The sequence below is a fragment of the Dipteris shenzhenensis genome, chromosome 6 (genome assembly GCF_047967505.1).
Source record: "Dipteris shenzhenensis isolate YYH24624 ecotype China chromosome 6, Dip_SZ_1.0, whole genome shotgun sequence".
NCBI classification, from domain to species: domain Eukaryota; kingdom Viridiplantae; phylum Streptophyta; class Polypodiopsida; order Gleicheniales; family Dipteridaceae; genus Dipteris; species Dipteris shenzhenensis.
Genome location: NC_141601.1, coordinates 50,244,726 through 50,261,898, shown reverse-complemented (window position 1 = coordinate 50,261,898; position 17,173 = coordinate 50,244,726). Strand labels below are relative to the sequence as shown.

Genomic DNA, 17,173 nt, shown 5'->3' with positions numbered 1-17,173 from the left:
CTCCAAAAGGTGGTGTGAAGGGTTGCCATCCAAGTTGACCCCAATAGGAGGGACGGGCCCGGGCACTAACACTAAAGATTTGTGTCTGACACATGAAGGCCGCCCACTCCATGACCAACTCCTACAACCGATTCCAGCTCCTCCAATCGTAATAACTAGTCAACACGATGACATAAATTAGCAACCTAGTGTGAACCACCATCCTCGACCGCCATCCTCCAATTCTATTTTGTGCCGGGCGGGCTGGTCTGAACCCACCCTAAGCCCGTGGAAGGATAGCTCTTATTGGAGATTCTCACTTTTAAGAAGCGACAAAATTGAGATTTAAAATTTAGAAATTGTTTGATTTCTTATGATTGGTCCAAGTTCCACTTGCTATTTCTTTTCCCATTTTTCTTCTTCTTTCTCTCTCTCTCCTGTTCTCTCTTAGGTTTCAATTCATCATCTCGCGCTGTGCACACATCTTCAATGCACATCCAATTTGTGTTCTTTTTGGCTTTTTGGATGGGGGGCAAGCCTTATGAATGATTGAATATCATTCACCTTGTTAAACTAGGCAAATTTCATAATTGAAAATCATTTAACTTGTTTACCTATGCAAATCTGTTTATGTATAATATACGTTGCATGCACACTATGTTCGGACTCCGGAGCTATTGGTTTCTCGAGCTTGCGAGGCTTATCTCATCATCAACTGGGCACATTTCGAGTTTCTTTCGCCATCTACAGGTATTCCTAAGCTCATTGATTGTACTGTAAAATTTCAGTACTCTGATGTAAATCAAGCTCATAAGCTTTAAAACCCATTTTGCCGTGTTAGTTCGAGCTCTGCAGTTGTGGGGGAATGCCACATTTGTCCAAGCAGGAACCGTTTTGATGTGTCATGTGATAAGACGGATAACTGCCTCTGAAGTCACACATCCAAAGCCTTCGGTTCATGGATCCTGGAAGCATCGTGTAGATCGTTTGTTTGTTCCGCCAAAACAGATCGATTTTGCTACCTATGCTCCGCTTTTGCGGTGGTGTGCAGATGTGAAGGCACTATTCGATGGCAAGCGCGTCCACATTCGTGTTGCTCAAGATGGACTCGAGCAGAACGTGCTTGTTGGAAACCTCCTCGTACAGATGTATGGCAGATGTGGAGCTCTGAAGGATGCACTCGTTGTATTCGCTAAGATGTACCAGAGGAATGCCTTTGCTTGGAACTGTATCATCAGGGCACATGCCCAACAAGGGCAAGACCAGGTTGCCTTTCAATTGTTTGATCAAATGCAACTGGAAGGAGTGAGTCCAGATAAGTTCACCTTCACAAGCATTCTTTCTTTGTGTACAGGCCAGGAAACTGTAGCTGAAGGCAAGCGAATGCATGCCAGCATTTTAGGTAGTGGATTCGAAGGCGATGTTGTCGTGGCTACTGCTTTTGTGAACATGTACGGGAAGTACGGCAGTCTTGAGGATGCAAAAGTGATATTTGACGGAATACAGAAACGGGACATTGTGTCATGGAATGCCATGATAGCAGCATATTCCCAGCACGGGCAAGGTCAGGATGCCTTACATCTCTTGAATGAAATGCGACATGAAGGAATTTTCCCGAACACTTCCACCTTCTCTAGTGTTCTATCTACATGTACGAATTGGGACAAAGCTTTAGAAGGTAGGCGGCTGCATGCCTGCATTTGGGAAGCCGATTGTGAGTTGGATGTTCTTGTTGGAACTGCCCTTGTCAATATGTACAGCAAGTGTGGGTGCCTCGAGGATGCTAGGATGATGTTTGACAAAATGCCAAGGCGGGATGTGGTGTCTTGGAACGCCTTGATTGCAGGGTATACCAAGCTCGGGCAGTACAAGGACGCCATCAGATTGTTAACCTTTATGCAGTGGGAAGGAGCTATGCCAGATAAGAACACTTTCGTGAGCATGCTTCATGCATGTGCCAGTCAGGCAACATCAGCTGAAGTCAAAGAGATACATGGGTTCATTGTGAGCTGTGGGTTTGAGCAAGATGTTATAGTGGGGTCTGCTCTTGTCAACATGTATGGTAAGAGTAACAGCCTTGACGATGCACGGAGAACCTTTGATAAAATGCTTAATCGGGATGTTTTTACTTGGACTTCCATGATTTCTGGGTATGCACAGAACCAGCATGGCAAGGATGCCCTCAGACTGTTTTACAGAATGCTAAGGGAAGAGGTATTACCGGACAAAGTCACCTTTCTGAGCATTCTAGATGCCTGTGCAAGCTGTAATGTGCTAGCTACAGGGAAGCTGATTCATGCTCACATCCTGACATTTGGATTTGAGAGTGACCTCGCGGTTGGAACTGCCCTTGTTAACATGTATGGCAAGTGTAGAAGCCCAGACGATTCACGAAGGCTGTTTGAAAGCATGCCTCAGCAGGAACAAGTTTCTTGGAATGCCATGATTGTAGTTCATGCTCAGCATGGGCAGTGGCAAGATGCCCTGCAACTTTTCCAGGAAATGCAGTGGAAGCAGGTAATGCCAGGTGAGGTCACTTTTGCCAGCATTCTTGATGCATGTGCAAATTGTGCAGCCTTAGCTGAAGGTAAGCGGATCCACTTGCACATAATGAACACTGGACATGAGACAAAAGCAATGGTGGCGACTGCCTTGGTCTACATGTACGGCAAGTGTGGCAGGATTGCAGATGCACGGAGGATTTTTGATGAAATGCCCATCCAGGACATAGTTTGCTGGACTGCCATGATTTCAGTATATGCACAGCATGGCCAAGGCAAGGAGGCCCTCAAAATCTATAATCAAATGCAGCATGAAGGTGTGGTACCTGACAAAATCACATTTGTCACTATTCTTTCTGCATGTAGCCATGCTGGGCTGGTACATGAGGGTCGCTATTTCTTCACTTCCATGAAGCAAGATCATGGCCTCTCCCCCAGTGTGGATCATTATGTATGCATGATTGACTTGCTTGGGAGGTCAGGCCATCTGGAGGAGGCAGATAAGATGCTCAACAATATGCCGTGGCAACCTTCAGTCGCCTCTTTGATGGCATTACTCAGTGCATGCAGATATCTTGGTGATGTGGAGCGAGGAGAGCGTGTTGCACAGTGTCTGTTTGAATTGGATCCAGAGAACGATGCACCATATGTGATGCTAGCAAACATCTATGTTGCAGCTGGTGTTGGCGATTATGCAGCAAGATTATGAGTATGATGAGGTAGCAAAAGTCTAAATCACCAGCCAGGCTGATCTATGCTGAAGTGTAGAGAGACTGGAGGAGGCTGATCCAGGATGGTTCTCTTAGCTCGAGACATGAAGGAAAATGTGCTGTGTAACTTTACTGAAACTTTAGTGGTTTCTTATGAGCATGTCACCATCAACATTTATATTCAAAAGCAGCATGAAGGAGTGATACCTGACAAAAATCAAGTTTTTCAGTTTTCTTTCTGCATGTAGCCACGCTGGGCTGCTAAATGAGGGTCGCCTTTCTTTATTTCCAATGAAGCAAGATCATGGCATCTCACCTAGTGTGTATGCATGATTGACTTTAGAGGTCAGGCCGGCTGCAAAAGGCGACAAGATGCTTAAGAATGTGCCGTTTCATCCTTCAGATGGCATAACTCACTTTATTAAGATATCTTGGTGATGTGGAGCTCTGAAATGGTGTTGCATAGCATCTGTCAGAATTGGATCCAGAGAATGATGTGCCATATGTGAACATCTATGTTGCAGCTGGTGGTGGGAATGATGCAGCAAGGTTTTGAAGAATGGAGGATGCTGACACTCGGATCGTTTTGTTAGAGCAAGACATGAACATGGGCTGTATATCCTTACCAAAAAGCTAGCATATTAGAGTACCCTCTTTTCATGTCCCAAACGTTCAAGCAAGTAATTCTGCCACCTTTGGAAAATTGTCATAAATTTTCATGGCATTAGAAATGGAGTTTGTTGTGCCATTTTATTCGTGGTATGGCAAGACAGCATGAGTTGCTAGTTCCCTACTTTTTCACTCCAAAAGGAGCATCCTTCAGGTGAGTCTTTTTCTTGTGCAGTTTTTTTTTGGGCTCATACGTTGCCGGTCCATTGCATTTTGGCTTATGGAAGCTTAATGCTGCCTGCAGGAAGAAGACTGGAAAGAGAACTTGCAGTTCAGCCTGCATTTACCAATGACACAACGAAGTATGTGGATGCTAGTTTCCCCTAACCAGATTCCGATTCTTACCTTGTTTGTGGCTAGATATTGGGTCCCCTGAATGATAACCCTGTCTGCTCTGAGTTGGTGGTTTGTACCTTGTTTGTGGTTCTTACTGTGTTAGTGCTCATCTGAATCTAACTCTGTCAGTTCCAAGTTGGTGATTCTTACCTTGTTGGCAGCTACGATAAGTGCTTTGTCGTTTGCTCTTGCATGAACAGTTTGGACGTGTCCTGCATACATCTGGATATATATTTTTGTCCCTGTAGTAGCAGACAGATAGACTTCACCTTATGAAGCTTTCATCCAAGTTGTTGCGAGCCACTTTGCCTGCGATTTTTTCTTAGATTGTTTGTTTGTGACAGGTTTAAACAAAATTATATTTTATTCACAAACAATTGTAGGATGTAGACTGTTTGTTAGCTTTCTCCATATGTTATAATTTTTTGTCATAAGCCAGTATACGACAGTGGCTGTGTTGAAGATTCTGCAGCGATGTAAAGGTTCGAAAACATAGATCCATATGGCTAAATGAGTGAAAAAAGTATATTTTAAGGTCTAAAATGCATTAAACAGGGATCATTGGTCTGAGATCAATGGCTTGATGGAATTGTCCATTTGTGAGTCTCCATATGAGAGCATACGGGTATGACATGGGCACATGGTGAGGCCATATTGGCTGCCATGTGGGCAGAAGATATGCTGCCACATGGGCAGCTAGGACAGCCAAGTAGGCTGTTGTATGTCCACGCATTGAATTCTAGTAAGCCTCTGATAAGACATCCAAATCCTCTTAGTTTTAGTGTCATTGAGGCAATAGAGAAATCATAGGTTTCCTTAAACAAGTAGGAGGTGGTTGCAAATGTCAATCTTGAAGTCCACCTCAAAGGCTTGTCTTAAAAATTAGAAGATTGATTAGGGGACCATGGCATAAAGAGATTTCCAAGAAGTCTAGGATTGTCATTTTGAATTTCCTTCAAATAGATTGGTCATAAGCTCATAAGAGCATTAAAAACAACTTCGACATACAATGTCTCAAGCTCCAATGAGTAGAATGAGGATCTTGTCAAGCGAAAATGAAGGTGACATCACCCACCATAATATGGATGCTAGAGATGTGAGAGGGCTACCCAAGTAATGCCCTATTAGAAGGCAAAAGAACATGAGGATGGAGTGCAAAACACATACATGAATTCAATGCCTTCCACAACACCTTTCAATACCATGACAAAGTGAAGAGAGAGCGAGAGAGTGAGTCAGAGAGTATACTATTCACTTTTCTTTTGATACTGCCTTCTAAGTTGTTCATCACCTATTGAGATCTCATCTATGGTGGTTGTAGATTCTCATGTTACTATTTGCTCTCAACATGCTTATTCAAAACGTATCATACATTGTGATGAAATTTGCATGTGTGGTAAACAAACACAACAACATTCATACATAGAAATAGTCAAACATAGAGACAAAGATAGTTCATAAGAGAGTCCTTTATATTGAAGAGGCATGAAAGGTGACTCATTGGCAATAAGATAGAAAATTAGGGAGCTAGAAGATCACTCATCTTCCACCCTAGCATTTGTACTTGTGAGCCTCATGCACTCCCATAAATATAACACGTGGGTTCAACTAAAGGGATTAAACCTTTCTTCTTTTTGCATATTTTTTACATACAAAAAGGTTACATTTAAAGGGGAAATTCATAGATTGAATAGAAAAAGGATGCATTTTATTCATGGGAAATTCACAGATAAAGGACTTTTAAATTAGGCCTTGCATGCACATGATATAGAGGGCTTACATATAGTGGACCCTCCATTCCTGGCAATAGATTCTAACACGTAATATGGAACTCTATGCATTTGCAAATCTTTGCAGATATCTCACTTGCATCATGCAAGTGGCTCTCCTATTGATCACCATAGGTAGAGCTATTACAAACAAACATGAACATAAATAAAAGAAGATTCATTGCATTAATGAATCTAACTACACCACAGTTATCACATGATTTCCTTTCATATAGTATTTAATTTTAAAAAAAAAGCTTTGAATTTTAAAGCAGATGCAACAAGAGTTTATAGAGGAGAAGAATATTCTAGAAATGTCAGTCCAAGAATATAAGGAGAAACTATTGTAGAAAGCCCAAGTAGAGGCTAAATTGGAAGCCTAGTCTACAAATATTCACAATAATATCTCAATTGAGTTTGGAGAGCTGACTCAACATAATAGGATGCTTATGGTGGAAAACATGATGATGAAGGAGAAGTTGGTAGCCTTACAACTAGTGGAAGAGAAATTGAAGTCGATGGTAGATGAGCAATCAAAAATTGTAGGCACATTCATGTCTGGTGTGAATTTGAGGACCTAAAGACCAAAGTTACAGAGCACATGTGGGGGTTTTGGTCACAAATCCAAAATAGATTACTTCACCTTGAAAGGGAGCCCTTATAGGACCAAAAGGAGGGTATATCTAAATTTTTTATTGTAGTAAGTCCAAGAGCAATATAAGAAAGTTTATTTATTGAAATCTAAAGATCTAATTGGGAAAGCTTAGGAATGATGGATTCCTTCCTGAAGGAAAATTCACAGTAGTTTGGACATGATGAACATGAAACATCTTCAGCAAGAAATGATAGGCACACAGAAAATGGTGCAAACTACAGATAAAGATGTTGAAAAGGCTCTACTCATGGCATTTAAGGCCATTGTGATAGACAAGGCTAAGAGATAGATGATGATATAGAAATCTTGGGTGAGACAATTCAGTCAATGGATACATTAATTGATAAAGTGGTTGACAATTTTCATGTCCTTCTACCTCTTGTGGATGACAGATCCCCTAACACAATGCAGGCAGCAGTTGTCAAACTCGTGGGCTATGCATATTTAGATGTTCAGACTAAGGAAGACTCCAAGGTAAATCAGTGTTCTGAAAATGATGATACCATAGTAGGTGTCAGAGTCTGCTTAGGGAATTTGAAACAAGTTTGTCAACACACCTTAATTTCTTTTAAGTTGCTCTCGATATTTTTGAATTTATTGATTAGTTTTACCATCTAATTTTGTAGTCTTGGTAATCTTTTGTAAGAAATTTATACTTAAGGGTGTAGGGATCAAGTATGTATGGGGATTGTTAGTACCTTGGTATTGTAACCGAGCTCTAGTGATAGCCAACTGCATAGTCCTAGGATGGTGAGATATTGCATCAGAAAGGGGGTCACCTATATTTGAAAGGTATGAGATGGAATATGCCGATCATGGTCTTAAGGGTTCAATAATTGTTCCTAGCCACCGGGATGTGACAGGTGTTAACAAAATATTTTATATACCATGGATATTAAAGTCTACAATTAGTATAGGTTTTGAGATATGAAGGAATGTGATTGAAACGTTGTACCCAGCTGAAACTATCAAATACTATATCCATGTAAAATGCAGGTGAAAAGTTCTCTCTCATCTCTGTTAGTCTCGATAAGGACAAAAAGAATAATTAAAAGGACAAACAAAGCTTCCATACAAATTTGTAACTTTATTGATCCTTTATAAAAGTGTCCACTGTCAGTGGTGGGCTCACTTATGCTAGCTAAGTGTGCTGTGTCAGTGGCAGGCTCACTTATGCTAGCTAATATCTACCCACACTAGGACGAAAATTGCATAAAAGCAAGGATCTTGTTTTACATTTTATCATTTGGAATGTAAATGTTTATTAAAGAAAAATGATAAAATATGTAGATGTTCCTTAAAGAAAACATCTGTGTGCCAGTGGGGGTCCACTTATACCGACTTCTAATTACTCCCATATGGATTAAAAATATATATTTGTCTTTGTGCTAGTTGGGGGGGTTAATTGTTGCCAACTTGTAACAAAGTGCACATGGATGTAAAATACTATACTAGTCTATAGTCCATTACTATTGAGAGAGAAATACTTGACTTTGACACATTGTGGCTAGCTTATGCCAATTGTTGATAATAACCCGTTGAAAGTCTTGTTGGTTGTGTTGCTCGTAATGGCTAGCTTGCAAGTTATACGCTAGAGATTTGCATGGACCCTACTTCTTTAATAAGACACAATTGGTATTATATTATAACATACATTGCGATATAGTCTGAATTTCATGAGTTGTATCTTTTAAAAACATAAAATAATAAGAACTTTTAGGCTTTTTTGTATTTTATTTCAATAATAATAAATTAAAATTATGTTAGGTGTTTTAAAAAAACTCATAATCATGCTTTTTTTTTTTGAAAAAGAACTAACGATACATGTAGATATAGAGAATTGTTATTTTAGTTACATTTTAAACCTAGTCTAGGTGTCCTCTCTACTCTATAGATTTGAATAAATTTTTTAGAGTGAAGATTAAAAAGAAATGACGATAAGTGTAGATGTGTCACTAGCTTTTGCAGTAGTATGTGTGAAATGCCGACACTCGTTTATAGAGCATGATGTTGCGACAAATGATGCTTACTTGAGAAAGAACAAGACATGGGAAAAGGCAACCTTGTTAGAGACTCACTGTTCCCACCTGTGAGCCCCCGTTTTGTGGGGACAAGGGGCAGTGAGGGTAAGATGGGATGGGAAAAGAGAGACTCAGCAAAACAGCTGCATTCTGGGGGGGGCTCCATGCCTACCTAGAGGCAAAGGACTGGCTGCACAGGGCGCCCTTTTATAGGGCTCTGTTGCAGGACCAGTCGGTCCAACCAAGGCCACCGACCAGGGCCGACCCTGGTCGGTTTTACTGACTGACCTGGTCGGTCCCCAGTCACGGAACCGACCCTGCTGGTCGGTCAGACCAACAGGCCTGGGCAGTGCCTATAAAAGGCCCTCACTTACCTTCATTGGCTGCAGGACAGAAAGCCTCTGATTTGGGCTGTGCTGTGCACTCAGACTTGGCATTTTCTGACAGAGAGAATTTCTGCAGTTTGTCTCAGCACTTGGCTGAGTTTTGTATTGCTCTCCTGGAGCCAGTTTTCTGCCCACCATCCGGTGGATGAATATATTCTCTCTCTGCCTAAATTTTCTCTGAGTGAGTATTGTATCTGTGATCAGTTATCTGAGTTGAGTGTTGCTAGAGTGGGAGAGGTCTTGGTTGGAGGTTAGAGTGATTCTTTCCTTCTGTTTTCTGACATGGTATCAGAGCCATAGGCTCCCGACTCTTCCTCATCAATATCACTCTCTGAAGGAAGGAGTTCCTTGGCTGTAAGGCAACTCTGTTTTCAGCTCAGTTCAGTACAGAAGGTCAGTTCATTTATTTCTGTTTCAGTTTTTTCAAGTTCTGTAGCTATTCACCGAGATGGATCAGCGATCAGAAGCCTCTACATCCATTGCTCGTCCTTCCTCCTTCTCCAGTCATCTTCCTTCTTCATTTATCCCTAATTTCGGTGAAGCTGGAAAGCTTGATGGTACAAACTTTCCAATCTGGAAAGTCAAGATCCGAAGCCATCTGTTGGCACAGAAGTTGTGGAAGATTGTCAATGGTACTGAAGAAAAGCCGGAGGATATTGTGGACAAGAGAGGTGAAGTTCTAGCTGAAGCAGATGCAGATGAACTCTGTGCATGGGAGAAGAGGGATGCTCAGGCCTTAGCAATGCTTATAGGCACAACAGCAAATTCTATTATTCCTCATATCCAGTTGGCAGAAACGTCTTCAGAGGCGTGGACCATACTGAAGGAGTTGTATGAAACCGATAATACAGCTCGTATCATCACATTGCAGCATCAGCTTTATAACCTTGATATGAATGAGGGTAACAGTGTTCATGATCATCTGACGAAGGTGAAAGTTGTGCGGGACCAGCTTGCAGCGGTTGGTCAGAAAGTGGACTCGAGTCAATTAGCATTACTCACACTCCACAAGTTGCCACGGAGTTTCAAAAGTTTTGTGACTACGGTCACTGCGGGTCAACGAACAAAGCCAATCAACTTTGAGGAGCTTTGTCCACTCCTACTTCAGGAGGAGGCCCGAGAGAAACTCTTTACGCAAAACGACGAAAAGGCATTGGTTGCCAAAGACAAGCCTGGCAAAGGCAAGTCAAAGGATTCCAAGAAATCAGAAGACGTTGAACGTAAGAAGAAAATGAAGTGCTTTTACTGTGAAAAGCTTGGCCACTCTGCCAAAGAATGCCGGAAGAAGAAGGCGGATCAAAAGCGAAAAACAGAAGCCAAAAACAAAGAAGAGCCTAAGAGTGATTCTGCCAATGTGACAACTGGTCAGTTATTCTTACTCAGTGAACATTGTTCAGCTTATGCAGTTAGTGAAGGAAAAGAAGGTTGGTATGTTGACAGTGGTGCTTCTAAGCACATGTCCAACAGAAGGACGTGGTTCAAAACCATGGACAGTACACACCCGGATTCCAAAGTTTCTGTTGGGGATAGCCGGACATGTCCTGTGAAGGGCATAGGTAGCATTCCTTTCATTACCACGGCAGGTGTGGAGAAGGATATCTCTGGAGTACTTTATGTACCCGACCTTTGCAAGAATTTACTATCTGTAAGTCAGATGGACAAAAATAACATGGCAGTTCTTTTCCAAGATGGCAAGGTCACCGTGACATCCAAAGGGAGTGGGCAAGTGGTAGCACACGGTGTTGAAGAGAATGGACTGTACCGTCTCAGTGCAATGTTGGTTCATGATGTTCACGGAAAGTCCAAACTTTGGCATGAGCGTTTCAGTCACGTCAGCTATGGAATCTTGGCTGAAATGTCAAAGACAAAGATGGTGGATGGACTTCCACCAATTACAGGCAAGGATGATGTCTGTAGGGCTTGTCTTGAAGGCAAGCAGCACAGGGATAAGTTCCCACAAGAAGCTTCGTTTCGGGCCAGCAGACCACTTGAGTTGGTTCACGCCGACATTTGTGGTCCAATGTCTACTGCATCATGGGCAGGATCCAGGTATTCACTTCTCTTTGTGGATGATTTCAGTAGAATGACTTGGGTATATTGTTTGGCTAAAAAGTCTCAGGCTTTTGAAAAATTCAAAGACTGGAAGGCTAGAGTTGAAAAGGAGACAGGGGAAGATGTCAAGACATTTCGCACAGACAGGGGGGGAGAATTCACCTCAAGTGAGTTTAATACATTTTGTTGCAAGCATGGGATCAAGCGACAACTCACCACGGCACATACTTCTCAGCAAAACGGGGTAGCCGAGAGAAAGCATAGAACCACCACTGAGACAGGGCTTGCTATGCTCCGAGGGAGAAATCTTTCTAAAGCCTATTGGAGTGAAGCTATCAATACAGCGGTACACATTCTCAACCGTACCAAGACGAAGGCCGTCAAGGACAAGACTCCATATGAGGCATTTTATGGTAAGAAGCCCTCTATTTCTCATCTCCGCATTTTTGGTTCCAACGCGTGGGTGCATGTGCCCAAGGAAGATAGGACCAAGCTTGATTCCCGAAGCAGACCATGTATCTTTGTTGGGTATAGTGAAGAATCCAAGGCCTACCGCTTCTTCGATCTAGTAAAGAAGCAAATACTCATTAGTCGTGATGTTGTCTTCACGGAAAAAGAACCTGAACCCCAGGAGGAGCCTCAGATTGAGGAGGAGGATATTGTTCAACCCCCGATCCCACCCCGTCCCAGATTGACCATTCAAGAGGTTACCCAATCAAAAGCTGATATTCCACCCAATACACAGGAAGAGCAGGATGTTCCTACAGAGGTTCCCGTTCCTCCTCCCATAGAGAAGCAAAAAAAGTTGCCCCTATGGTACCTCCGGACATTGGAAGAGTCTCGTGTCACCTCTTTACCTGAGAGTAGCAGTTCCGGATTGCGTCGGTCTCAACGTCTTCAAAAGACCACATCCGTGAATGTTGCTTTGGTGGCTCAGATTGTTGAGCCAAGAACCTTCGCGGAGGCGAAAGACAATCCCTAATGGCAGGCTGCCATGCAGGCAGAGATGGATGCTATTCTGAAGAACCATACATGGGACTTAGTGGCCAGGCCCCTTCGACAGAAAGTCATCGGCACTAAGTGGGTATACAAACTCAAATACAAATCTGACGGCAGCTTGGATAAGTATAAGGCCAGGTTGGTTGTGAAAGGTTTTGCTCAGACTGAAGGCATGGATTTTGATGAAACTTTTGCTCCCACAGCCCGCATGGTTACTATCCGGACAGTGATTGCCCTTGCTGCCCATTTCCAGTGGCCTATTTTTCAAATGGATGTGAAGTCCGCATTCCTTAATGGAACCCTAGAGGAGGAGGTATATGTGGAGCAGCCACCGGGCTTTCAGGATCCACCAGTGTCCCCATTAAAGGTCTGCAGGTTGAAGAAAGCGTTATACGGGCTGAAACAGGCCCCCAGAGCTTGGTACCAAAGGATTGATATATTCTTTCAGAAGATTGGGCTCAGTCGGAGTCCTTTTGAGGCAAACCTTTACTTGTTCATTGAGAAGGGATTGCGATTGGTACTCATCCTCTATGTTGATGATCTTATCTTGACAGGTGATCATGTCAAGAAGATTTCACAGGTTAAGGAACTACTCATGTCTGAGTTTGAGATGACTGACCTTGGATTATTACATTACTTCCTTGGGATTGAAGTAAAGCAGGCTAAAGACAGGATTTTCATTTCCCAGGAGAAATACCTGCAGAGAGATTCTGAAGAGATTTCAGATGGAGGATTGCAAAACAGCTTTAACTCCCATGGAGGTCGGGCTGAAGCTAAGTGTTCACGACACATCTCAGCTGGTTGATACTCTTTTGTATCGACGATTGGTAGGAAGTTTGCTTTACCTTACCAATACGCGCCCGAATATTTGCTATGCAATTGGATTATTATGTCAGTTCTCTGCTTCTCCCAGGAAGAATCATTGGAATGCAGGTTTACGTGTGCTGAGGTATCTGAAGGGTACTTGCACCTTTGGGATCAGCTACACCAAAGGCATTGAACTAGGTAGGTTCTGTGATAGTGATTGGGTAGGTGATGTGGACACCAGAAGGTCGACAACAGGATATTGTTTCTTACTTGCATCTGGAGCCATCTCTTGGCTAAGTAAGAAACAACCCACAGTTTCTCTTTCATCTACAGAGGCAGAGTACAGAGCCGCGTGTACAGCCGCTTGTGAGACATTGTGGTTGCGGTGGATTCTAGAGGACATGGATGTGTGTCAGGAGGATGCGACAGTGCTGATGTGCGACAATCAGAGTTGCATAGCTATTGCAAAGAATCCAGTGTACCATGCGCGGACCAAACACATCGAAGTTCATTATCATTTTGTTCGAGAGCTCATCATCGACGACGTGATCGAGCTTATCTACTGCCCGACCGCCGACAATTTGTCCGACCTTTTCACGAAGGCACTCCCTCGAGAACAGATGGAGCACCTCATCAAACGCATGGGGATTGGCCCACAGTTGTGACATTGAGGGGGGGTGTTAGAGACTCACTGTTCCCACCTGTGAGCCCCCGTTTTGTGGGGACAAGGGGCAGTGAGGGTAAGATGGGATGGGAAAAGAGAGACTCAGCAAAACAGCTGCATTCTGGGGGGGGCTCCATGCCTACCTAGAGGCAAAGGACTGGTTGCACAGGGCGCCCTTTTATAGGGCCCTGTTGCAGGACGAGTCGGTCCAACCAGGGCCGACCCTGGTCGGTTTTACTGACTGACCTGATCGGTCCCCAGTCAAGGAACCGACCCTGCTGGTCGGTCAGACCAACAGGCCTGTGCAGTGCCTATAAAAGGCCCTCACTTACCTTCATTTTAGCCATCCAGTGCAGGACAGAAAGCCTCTGATTTGGGCTGTGCTGTGCACTCAGACGTGTGCACTCAGACGGCATTTTCTGACAGAGAGAATTTCTGTAGTTTGTCTCAGCACTTGGCTGAGTTTTGTATTGCTCTCCTGGAGCCAGTTTTCTGCCCACCATCCGGTGGATGAATATATTCTCTCTCTGCCTAAATTTTCTCTGAGTGAGTATTGTATCTATGATCAGTTATCTGAGTTGAGTGTTGCTAGAGTGGGAGAGGTCTTGGCTGGAGGTTAGAGTGATTCTTTCCTTCTGTTTTCTAACAAACCTAACATCCCACACCTATTCCAATAAGTAGATAACCAGTCTATAATCATCCAATTATGTCAAGAGGGGGCAAGAAAATTGGATGGTTTCTCTCTCTCAAGGTCTAGCTCACTTACATGGAATGTATTAAGGAAAATGTCACAAGTTATAAGTACATACTAACAATATAAAAAAGCTACTTGAAAAGTATTGAATTGCTAATGCATATCATATGACATGAGATTGTTTGTCTCTCTTACATGGACAACAATCAGGAGATAGGGTAGGCCATCGGCAATCCCAAGTTGAAGCTCATGGATAAGACTAAAATCTTGTGAAGTCATGGGATTTTGTTACAATGTTAGATCGTCAAAAGTGGAGATGCAACATTTGTAGGTTGAGTGCACGTGAAAGAGAGGGGGAACGGGGTGTTGAGAGTTGTGGTGCCATGAGCACATGTAGAGCAAAGGTATGAGTAAAGGGCAAGCTGCCACATGGCATGGAGGAGATATCCCACATGTGAGTAAGCAAAATGGATGTAAGTACCCTCACCTATAAAAGGGAGGTTCATTTGAAGTAATTTCAATCAAGCACTTTGCACTATCTCAAGATTCTCTTTATGAGTCCAAGCTAATCTATCTTGGAACCTAATTGACTTGAGGTACATGTCTTGAGCAGTCTCTTTATCATGTTTCCACACAGGTTCCATCCACCTTAGAGTGCTCCATAGATCCTGAGGCACACATGTTTTGTCATGGTATCAGAGCATAGGTTTAGCTCTCCTAGTTTAGCTCATTAGTAGTTCACTAGGATTGCTCCCACTCCTAGATTAGTTTTAGAATGTAAGATTAGTTTTAGATCTAGATTCACAATCCATGAGAGTTCTCATCATTCCATTCTTGTGAGAAAGAGATGTTAGAGTCCATTTTATCCTTAAGGGGAGAGAGAAAGAGAGACAAGTCTATCCTATCCTAGCAGCAACAAGCTCTCGACCATCTCAATGCAAGGCTCCAAGCTCTCACAGCGCCAACACCACCTTCTACTCCAGCTACGCCATGAATGGCCATCCCTGTCGCCTGAGCATCTTTGTTTGCAGCAATAGCAAGCAAACATGAATTGCAGCAACCACAGATGTACGAGACCTCCAACGAAGCTAAGCGCAACAGTAGTAGCCAAGCCAAGCAATCTACTCTAGCACCAGATCGTGGTTCTACATCTAGGCCACCCACAACTAGCAACTTTGTAAACTCCAAGATGGTCGGCTCTCCAAACGACGTGAGCCCATGCTCAGTTGACTCCTAATCTCCATTGACAGCGACGGCCTCTCGCGAAACGACAGACAACGCTCTTGGCGGCTCCTTGCACAACGTTTGAAACTCTAGCCCTACTCTACACGAATGCTCATCAACAGCCTTCTCAAGCAATCTCCAGCAACGTCAACAAGTGCCGAGCAGCTTGTCGACTCTCTCGGGCCAACACCGAACGTCTCCAACGAAGAACGGCTTCAAACAGCTTCTCCAACCAGCAGGCTGCATCGTTGCCATCGTCACCTCAAACCTTTCTTCTCTAAGGTTCACAAAAGAGACATGTGGCAGATAGCATCTAACCAAGGTTAGGTGAGGTTAACCCGTGGTTCAGAGGCTAGGTCACCTTCTGGCCACGTGGCAGATAAGGTTGGTCAAACTAACCCCGATCAGGTCAACCCAATATGCCATGGTTAAGTTAGAGTGAGGGTTAGTTAAGCCACATCAGCATGCATAGTCAGCAGTGCGCCTTCTAAGCACACAGCCTCTTGCTAAGCACATTATGGAATTCAGCATGTGAATCCCTGTGCCACATCATCAAAGGCCCTCTTCTTCACAAAAATTCAACAAGCCATAACTTCCAATCCAGGAAGAATTTGCACACGCTCCAAAAAGGAAAAGTGATCATCTTTTCGAGCTCTATGCACTTGTTAGATCAAAATCATTGTTAGCAATTAGACACTGCCAATATTGAAACAAATCAATTGGTAAGACCTTTGCAATAAATGGAAAATCAAAGCATGAATGCACACATCATTGTTGCCAAAAGCACAAGTGCGTGAGATAACCATAGCACGAAGCATGGCATCCACACATAAAGCATCAAGGCACATGGAAGAACAAAGCATCATGCATAAAGCTACGTAAGGAAGAAGATTGCAGATTGAAGAACCAACAAGTCAACTACGTGGAGTCGTCATCAAGCCATGAGCCAAAAGGTGACATCAATGGAATGTATTGAGAAAGCAAAAACCTTGCCAACCTTGCCTATATTTTGTAAATCAAGCTTGACCACCTGAGAGTAGCTATGAAAGCACCCAGGGGAGGTATTGACATGTAAAAGCCACACTTGACCACCTTAAGTAGCAATGCATGCACTAAGGGGAGGTGATGGAATGTAACTCACATCTAACCACCTTGCAGTAGCCAAAGGATCATGGCACCAAGGGGAGGTGTTGAGAGTTGTGGTGCCATGAGCACATGTAGAGAAAAGGTATGAGTAAAGGGCAAGCTGCCACATGGCATGGAGTAGATATCCCACATGTGAGTAAGCAAAATGGATGTCAGTACCCTCACCTATAAAAGGGAGGTTCATTTGAAGTAATATCAATCAAGCACTTTGCACTATCTCAAGATTCTCTTTATGAGTCCAAGCTAATCTATCTTGGAACCTAATTGACTTGAGGTACATGTCATGAGCACTCTCTTCATCATGTTTCCACATAGGTTCCATCCACCTTAGAGTGCTCCATAGATCCTGAGGCACACATGTTTTGTCATGGGGTGAACGTCCAAGCGGGTGCCTGGATGCTTGGGTGTAGGATGCGTCACGGAGGACGTGACGAGTGTGAGACTCCGACGGATGGGGGGAGGCGTGGTCATGGAGACCCCTTAGTATGTTTTCGATCATAACTTTTGCGTTTGGACTCCAATTGAGGAGCTTCTTGAACCATTTGCGATGGGCACATCATG

The 17,173-nt window shown here is 43.3% G+C and overlaps 1 protein-coding gene across 1 annotated transcript; it reads left to right on the top strand.

The window, feature by feature from the left end:
* Positions 1-788: 788 nt before the first annotated feature.
* LOC147901297 (pentatricopeptide repeat-containing protein At3g03580-like) lies at positions 789-4,489 on the top strand. The gene is made up of 2 exons (XM_087375390.1): positions 789-4,013; positions 4,104-4,489. The coding sequence occupies exon 1, from the start codon at positions 877-879 to the stop codon at positions 3,187-3,189; it is 2,313 nt and encodes a 770-aa protein (XP_087231516.1). The 5' UTR covers positions 789-876; the 3' UTR covers positions 3,190-4,013; positions 4,104-4,489.
* The last annotated feature ends 12,684 nt before the right edge of the window (positions 4,490-17,173 follow it).

Excerpts from the sequence above, each read along its gene's own strand:
- LOC147901297 (XM_087375390.1), top strand. The coding sequence starts at position 877 with ATGTGTCATGTGATAAGACGGATAACTGCCTCTGAAGTCACACATCCA.